The 8,327-nt window shown below is 36.7% G+C and overlaps 1 protein-coding gene across 1 annotated transcript; it reads left to right on the top strand.

The window, feature by feature from the left end:
• The first annotated feature begins 506 nt into the window (after positions 1 to 506).
• On the top strand, positions 507 to 1,445 carry LOC121439368 (olfactory receptor 9G4). Its single transcript, XM_041639882.1, has one exon. The coding sequence runs from the start codon at positions 507 to 509 to the stop codon at positions 1,443 to 1,445; it is 939 nt and encodes a 312-aa protein (XP_041495816.1).
• The last annotated feature ends 6,882 nt before the right edge of the window (positions 1,446 to 8,327 follow it).

The raw sequence follows: 8,327 nt of genomic DNA, 5'->3' as shown, positions 1-8,327 counted from the left end.
TCTTGACGCATGAGAAATTCTCAATTAATTATGGAAGAATACTAAATGTGTGTGTGAATATTCTGTTGGAGATACTGTGAAAGCTTAAAATTAACCTGAATTTAGGATGCTCTTGTCTCAGTAACTTGTGTATAAGCCTGTGAGACCATGTCCAGCTCACCATACTTCAGTTTTAGGAGTGGTGACTACTGATCAAACTTTCTTCTGGGCATTTTAATGTATGTATTCTTTATGTAATCAGAAAGGAGGCCAGTTGTTTATTGAACAATTCTATAAGTTATTTCTCTTATCTATTTCAGGCCCTGTATTAAAGCTACTATATAAAATCCCTAATTTTAAAGTCATTCATACCACAGTTGCAAGGATCTTTCAAAGTGACAGACTAAAGTTTTGTAATTAAATATAGTAACTAAAATCTGTTAGGCTTTCTAGTAATTTCTGAACTACCTGGTATGTTTGTTATCATAATTCAATGTTTATTGATGACCAGGCTCTCCTCTGGGGACATGGAGGTGGACAATAGAACCGTCCTTACTGAATTCATCCTGGTGGGCTTCTCAGCAAACCCCCGCTGGCAGCTGATTCTATTTGGAATATTTCTAACCATCTACTTGTTGACACTATCAGGGAACATGACATTGGTAGTCTTAATTCGTATTGATTCTAGACTACATACACCTATGTACTTTTTCATCAGCAATCTATCATTTTTGGATTTCTGGTATACTTCTGTATATACACCAAAGATATTGGCCACTTGTATCTCAGAAGACAAACGCATCTCCTTGGCTGGATGTGGGGCTCAGCTATTCTTCTCCTGTGTTGTAGCCTACACTGAGTGCTACCTGCTGGCAGCCATGGCCTATGACCGCCATGCAGCAATTTGTAGCCCATTGCTCTATTCAAGCATCATGTCTACTTCTCTCTGTACTGGGCTGGTGGCTGGCTGTTACATAGGAGGATTTTTGAATGCCATAGCCCATACTGCTAACACATTCCGGCTAACTTTCTGTGGTAAAAATATTATTGATCACTTCTTTTGTGATGCACCACCATTGGTAAAAATGTCCTGTACAGACACCCGTGTCTATGAAAAGATCCTCCTGGGTGTGGTGGGCTTCACTGTGCTCTCCAGCATTCTAGCAATCCTCATTTCCTATTTCAACATCCTCCTGGCTATCTTGAGGATCCGCTCAGCCTCAGGAAGACGCAAGGCATTCTCCACCTGTGCCTCTCACCTGGTCTCTGTCATGCTATTCTATGGCTCCTTGCTTTTTATGTATTCGAGGCCTAGTTCAACCTACTCTCTAGAAAAGGACAAAGTGGCTGCCCTCTTCTACACTGTGGTTAATCCGTTGCTCAACCCTCTCATCTATAGCCTGAGAAACAAAGATGTCAAAGAGGCCTTCAAGAAAGCAACACAGACAATACGACCACACACATGAAGCTTATCCTCCTTTGCTAAGTGCTGTGTTAATTTATTGTCCCAGTAATTCAGTTTTGCATGTGCTCACACATTTGGACCTTTCAATTAAATTCTACAAGTGATCCGCTAAACAATGAAAGGTTGAGCAAATGATTTTTACTTATTATTTTATACTGTGTGTGACATAATTTATTTCAATATTTATAGTTTAAAGTACTTGATTATTTAATGTTCTTCAATATTATATTTTGTCTCCTAATTTTTCTTGTTCATTAATTCTGAAATACTTAAGAGAAAAGTAATTACAGTTTCAAAAAGGATATAGTTTAATTTTAAGTTTGTCAAGACGTTGTTGCTGCTCCCTGAGAAGAAGATTCAAACTGCTAAGATTCTTGGGTGTGTTGGCATAACTGTAGGATTTTACTTTAATATGGTGCCTTCTCCAATAAATACTGTAATAAAGTATAAATGGAGTGTGTAGAAGCACACTTCATAAACCATATATCTTTTATATCAATGTAGTATTAGATAAAGACATTAAGAGTTGTCTAGATTATGAGGTGCAGCGAAAAGTAGCATTAAATGTACGAAAAAATATGAGTCCTTCTAGGTGTATATCACCCTTGCTAGTGTGTAGTCTCCTAGGTAGAGTAGGTATCTGACAGAATCCCTTCTCAGGTCACATATAGAAATGGCTCAATAGGCAAAGGGGGGACAACTTTAAGATAAAAGGAAATAAAATGTCATTAACATGTATCTGTCCAGATCCAGTAGCTGCCTGGTTGTTTCTTAGGGACAAGCAGGGGAATTATCAGAGCATTTCCAGCCCTAACAAAGATGCTTATATTGCCATGGGAAACCCTGGAGGATCAAGTAGTTGATACCCCTGGCTCTGAGCCAGCACCTTCACATGAATTCAATGCCTTAACCCCCTAGTGAATGGATACCATAGGGTAGAAATTTTTGCCTAAGCGTCTTTAAGGACCTACTATAATCGCATTCATATCTAAGTTCCATCAATAAATGCAGTAGATCAATCAGCATGTTATATAGTGATTTATTATTTTAGAATTCCACCAGATGGTATTTTAGGATAGTGTGGGTCAATATCTTAAAGCAAATCCTCTGCTGCCTTTTCAGGCTGGTTCTACTTATTTTCAGATAAATGAAACAATGCGCTAGACACAACATTTAAAATACTATACTTACAATTTAGTGCTTAGCAGGTTTAGTTATTATGTTTCAAGATCAGAAATTAAAAAGGGGGTTTCTCTATCAGAGATTAAATTTTATTTTTACAATTGACAAAATGAGCACATTTATATATTTAGTAAAATTTAAAAACAGCTAATAAAAAACAGTTCATTCCATCAGATGAACTAGCTCCAAGTTTCACATCTTTCCTTTTATCTGTAATTATTCTTTCATACATAATTGTCATCCTCCTTCCCGAAAACCAGTTTTGACATTACACATTTTTTGTTCAGTAAGGAATCCCTACCAGTATCTAGTATCTATGAGAAATTACAGATTGCTGTACACATACTAATAATTCATAAGGTGTTTCCTTAATATATCTACAATACCTATTGTGCAAGGACAAGAACTGGATCAGTACTAGGAGAGACAATAAATAAGCACCAATCCAATGATAAAGTACTATAAATTTTCCTACTTCACTTCCAATTACAAAATTTTGTGTTTTAAAACTGCATTGATAATTGATAGCCAGTAGCAGACTGAAGTTGAATTACTCAGCAACTAATACACATCAAATGAGAGAAAAGTACATTGTGTACAATTATGTACATAAATGAAGACATGACCATAAAATCCACAAAGTTATATTAAAATACAAAACTGTTACACTACTAAAGTAATGTACACTAATGAGACATTTTCTGTTGAGTTTCAAACAATGGAAACTTTATCTTCAGATTCAAAGTTCCTTAACCATGCCCCCATGTAGTTTATTATCATGTAGTCCTGGCTTGCAAAGAGTGTGTCAACCTAGACTTCAGAAGGAGCTAACTGAAGAGTTTTTCCAGAGCTTTTTTCCACATCTTTATTCTTCAGACTGTATGTAGATCATGGAGTACAACCTTGGGAATAAAACAGTAGAAAAGGTAGACACCATTGTGTTCCTCTCCAGGGGGTATCTAGAACTTGGGCAAGAGTAGATGTGGAGAATGGAGCCATAGTACAAGTTCACAGAGATGAGGCACTAGAAGTATGTGGAGAAAGCCTTGATGTGGGCCTGACTGAAGTGGATCCTCAGAATGGCAACAATAATGAAGAGACGGAAGGCCATGTTGAGCAGGTTGGGAGTAATGGCATTGGAGTCCGCAGAAGCACATCATAGGTGGGTAACTCTCCCTGACATCACACCCCATCTTCACCAGAATTGAGACATCACAGAAAAAGTCATCAATGACGCTGTCTCCAAAACAACCCAATGTAATGTGTTGTTGGTTAATTGTTCTTCATTGGTAAGTCCTCAGGTATAGGAGTGCACAAAAAGACAGATGAACAACCTCCTTGACAAGACCTGTGCATCGGGCAGGTGCCTGTATGTGGTTACAGAGATCATAAACTATGTCACCTAGAAGGTAGTACTCACTGTAGCCAGTCTGGAAGAGAAGAACTGAGACAAACACCGAGCAAAGGAATTGTTTATGCCTTCAGAGATGCAGGTCACCGGGATCTTTGCATTATGGAAGAATAAGATCCAAGAGACTTACAACACTGGGCTGGGCACAGCATGTGTGACTTGGATTCAGCCTTAGAATTCTGGAGGATAAATGTAGCCTGGAGTTTCCAGAGCTTCCAAGACTAAATAGGTTCAAATTTGATTCTGATCATAAGATCCAGGAATTTTGAGTAAGAACATTTATGATCTGATTTAGGATGTAAAATCACTTTGGAGATCTTGAGGGAAGTACATGTCAGAACCAAAACAAGGTGGCAACAATATCTAAATGAAGAGGTGATGGTTCCCTCTCTCAAATTGCAAAGAGGTCAAAAGTGTTCTCACTCTCCAAACATAAAACTGTTCCTCCTTCTTGTATGGTAATCACATACAAAATATCATCCTCATTGCTCTTTCCAGAGTCTCTCAATTGATTTCCCACATTCAGATGCATTAGTGATTCTAACATATTCTATTGCACTTGTTTTCTGAAGCTTAGTTTCTCTCAGTAAAATTAACCCTTTGCACATTGATAAATGACAGAAAATGATACACACCTTAAATACATTGATGGGTAAGATATTACAAAGCTAAAGAATATTGAAACATATTATTTTCTATCTATCTGTGTCTTAATATCCATCCTCCAACATCTGACAATTTTTCCAGCCCTCCAAGTCTCTAGCAATTGCTGCTGCACATTTAAATCACGCTTTAAAAAATATTGTCTTTATTTTAAAATTCTGTCTTTAGAAAGTGCATATATTACATGTTGGAGGTATGATGTGGGATTCCCCTCTGTATAGTATGAATATGTTTTATTACCATTGGCTAATAAAGAAGCTACTTTAACCTATGGCAGGGCAGAATATAGTCAGGCAGAAAAACTAAACTGAATGCAGGGAGAAAGAAGGCAGAGTCAGGCAGATGTCAGCAACCACCAAGGAAGCAAGATGTGTGGTAACAAACCATGAGTCTCATGGTAAAATATAAAATAATGGAAATGGGTTAACTTAAGATGTAAGAATTAGTTAATAATAAGCCTGAGCTACTAGGCCAAAGAGTATGTAAGTAATAGTAAGCCTCAGAATGACTATTCATAAACAGCTTCAGGAACAAGCAGGTGGAGAAAAGCCAGTCTGGGGGACCAGTGGGATGGAGAATACTTCTAGCAACAGAAGTAAAGGTTTTATTTTAGACACTTCTATTTGACTCAATCTTCAATATTATTTTCCAAAACCAGTAATTCTGCTACATTCTGTAGATATTTTGTAAATCAAGGTGACTCTAGTTAATAATATTTTATATACAAGAAATTGTCTAAGAGCATAGGTCTCATGTGTTGTCATCACAAAGGACAAATATGTTAATTAGATTAATGGAACATTTTCTTACATTTTTACATTTTCTTACATAATTTACACTTATGCCAAAATATCCTATTGTATGTAGACTTTTGTGTGAGCATGCTGGAGAATGACTCTGGACTGCACATGTGTTCTGATGATGAGCTATCCCAATCTCCATCTATGCAACTTTTATTTATGATCTAGAGTCTAATAAATCTAGTAACAAAAATTTGTTAACATCTCCCTCATAGACCTTATCTCCTGGGATTCCGATTCCTTGAGGGAGTTGACACCAATTATTTCCAGTCTTTAGAAAACACTTTTTTACATCCTGTACAAAATTAAATCAGCGAACATCTTATTGAAGTTCAGCTTCAGGAGGCTATGATATAGAATTTATACTTCTGGATAACCAGGAAAGACAACAGGTGTAATTTCCAAGGTAAGTTGATCTCATATAAACAACTATAAATCCCATACTTCACTACTACATTAGCAGATGGTTATGTGGCAAATTTCTTCTGAAATGTGAATTAATGATACATAAACACCTTCAGGGGCCAGGTAACTAAAATGAAGTCAGAGACCTGGGAAAATATCATTTGTAAGCTAACCGTGTGTGGTGATATTTTGTTTGTGATCTAACAAATAAAGCTTGCCTGAAGATCAGAGTGTGGAGTTAGACACAGTTAGCCATAGAGACCAGGTGGTGGTGGCACAGACCTTTAATACCAGCACTCTGGAAGTAGATGTTTCTCTGTGAGTTCAAGGGCACCCTGGGCTACATGAGATTGAATCAGTCTAAAAGAGAAACAGATTTCATACCTTTGATCCCAGCACTTGGGATCACACGTCTTTAATCCCAACATGAGGGAGAGGAAGACAGGGATGAGAGAGCTGGGTGGAGAGGATGAGACAGAAACTCAGTTTTCAGTCTGAGGATTTGTAGGGATAGGATCGCCCCTTTGACCTGAGGTAAGAACTAGTGACTAACTGCTCTACTTCTCTGATCTTCACACAAGCGTTATTTGTTACAGCAGAAAGAAAATACCACCACACCATGAAAAATAAAACTAGGCATTGGTTTGTTATCCCATGTATGTCTTTTGCTTCAAATGGCGTAGCTTGAATGTACATGATAATGTAATTTCTGTCGAGGTAGGGGTATGGGAGTTATCATAGGGATAGCACAATATGAAGAAAGGTTTATTGGCTAATCGAATGTTAGAGCTGAGAAATCTTGTTTTCACTGGGATCTAATTTATTCACCCACTTGATGTTCCTTTAATTATAATTATAAAACACACATCTGGATCAGCTTATTTAAATTCTCAAGTAGCTCAGGTGAGCCTGGAAAGCAAAAAGTCTAATAAACTTTTATACAACCAGAATATCATTTCACACAGCATTTCAAGTTGAACACAAAGTTTAAAGTATAATAATTATCATATAAAATTGTATGCATTTTAACATCTTTGTTTAACATGGGCAATTATCTGATACACAGTTCTGTGTGTTCTCATTTGCCTCAGTCTTTTCCTGTAACTTTAACAGTGGCGCACAAAATCCTTTAAAATCCTTTATTGCTGACCTCTTGATTTAATAATGTAAGATATAAGTAACCATAAGTGAGTTTCTACACCTAGAAAGTATAAAAACGTTGAAGAATTTTTAATTCTAACGGTTTTTCTGACCAACCTTAGACAAACTCATCCCGGTGTTTTCTCATCTCCCATTGCCTTTGAAACTGGAAAGTATTAAGGGTTGTCTCATTCACAGCTTTCAGTACATCCCACTTTTCCTGCCAGACCTTCAGACAGCACACACTGCGGTCGTAGCCCATCCTGAGGCGGTTTTTGTACAATTTTTGTAATAGCTATGATCGTTTCAACTGCATGCCCCTCTTTCCTAGTTTTTCTGCGCTGTTCTATTTTCTGCTTCTCCAAGTGATGTCATTCTTGCTAAATAAGTGCTTAAGTTAGAAAAACACACAGGTGCTTAGAAAGCAAAGGGGATGTAGTTATGTCCTTGGGAAGCTTTCCCTAATTTTATCAAACCTGACTTCTTTCAGATCAGTGAAATGCTTTAAATATCCACTCATGTTGTTGCCTGTATTGTACTTGAATATTTTACTAATTTAGGAGAATTTTGTCTGTTTCAGATTCTTGGCTACTGTAGATGAGGCTTCTAGGAACAATTATGTTTGGTTTACTATGTGGATATAAATTATTTTTCAGGGATGAAGATGAAATGTCTGTTTTTATTCTTAAATCATTCACTTCTCTCGCCAAAGATTCTGTCAACAATCAGTATTTAAGATTAAACCCTTCTTTGGGGGCCACAGAATATATGAGGAGTTAAGGCTGTGATATGAATAATTTAGATGGAAAATGTGTGACAGAGAGTACACCATGTAGTTATGTGACTCCTATTCAAAAGGTTTGTATTCTTTTCTTAATATAAAATTCTATAGCTTAGACATTATAAATTATGTCTTAGAAAGCATGGGAATTTAGTTCTATAGGATATGTGTGTTGGAATGGACATTATACACATAACACTAGCCTGACCTTAAGTTGGTTAAAATAATCTAAATTCAGTGATTCATCCAATTACTTTTTCTCATGTGATGTTTTAAAAATATCCTTGTGAAGTTAGTTAGGAGACATTGTGGTATAATCTCCAAAGTTCACATTGTAGGTCTAAAATTTTCATTCTTTAAAGAAAAAATGAGGAAATCAAAGACCCCAGTGAGGTTTTTTTACTGGCTCAGAGGTGCCCAAGCTCTGGAGAAGACAGCCCTAATAACTAGAAGGAAGACAAAGGGTAAAATTCAAGTTAAGAAAAATTAAACTTTAATTGT

This window comes from Microtus oregoni, unplaced genomic scaffold (genome assembly GCF_018167655.1).
Source record: "Microtus oregoni isolate MIOR12 unplaced genomic scaffold, Mior012 000060F_ref0000265, whole genome shotgun sequence".
Taxonomy (NCBI): domain Eukaryota; kingdom Metazoa; phylum Chordata; class Mammalia; order Rodentia; family Cricetidae; genus Microtus; species Microtus oregoni.
The sequence above is the reverse complement of the archived record's forward strand: the minus strand, read 5'-3'. Positions and strand labels throughout refer to the sequence as shown.

Excerpts from the sequence above, each read along its gene's own strand:
- LOC121439368 (XM_041639882.1), top strand. The coding sequence starts at position 507 with ATGGAGGTGGACAATAGAACCGTCCTTACTGAATTCATCCTGGTGGGC.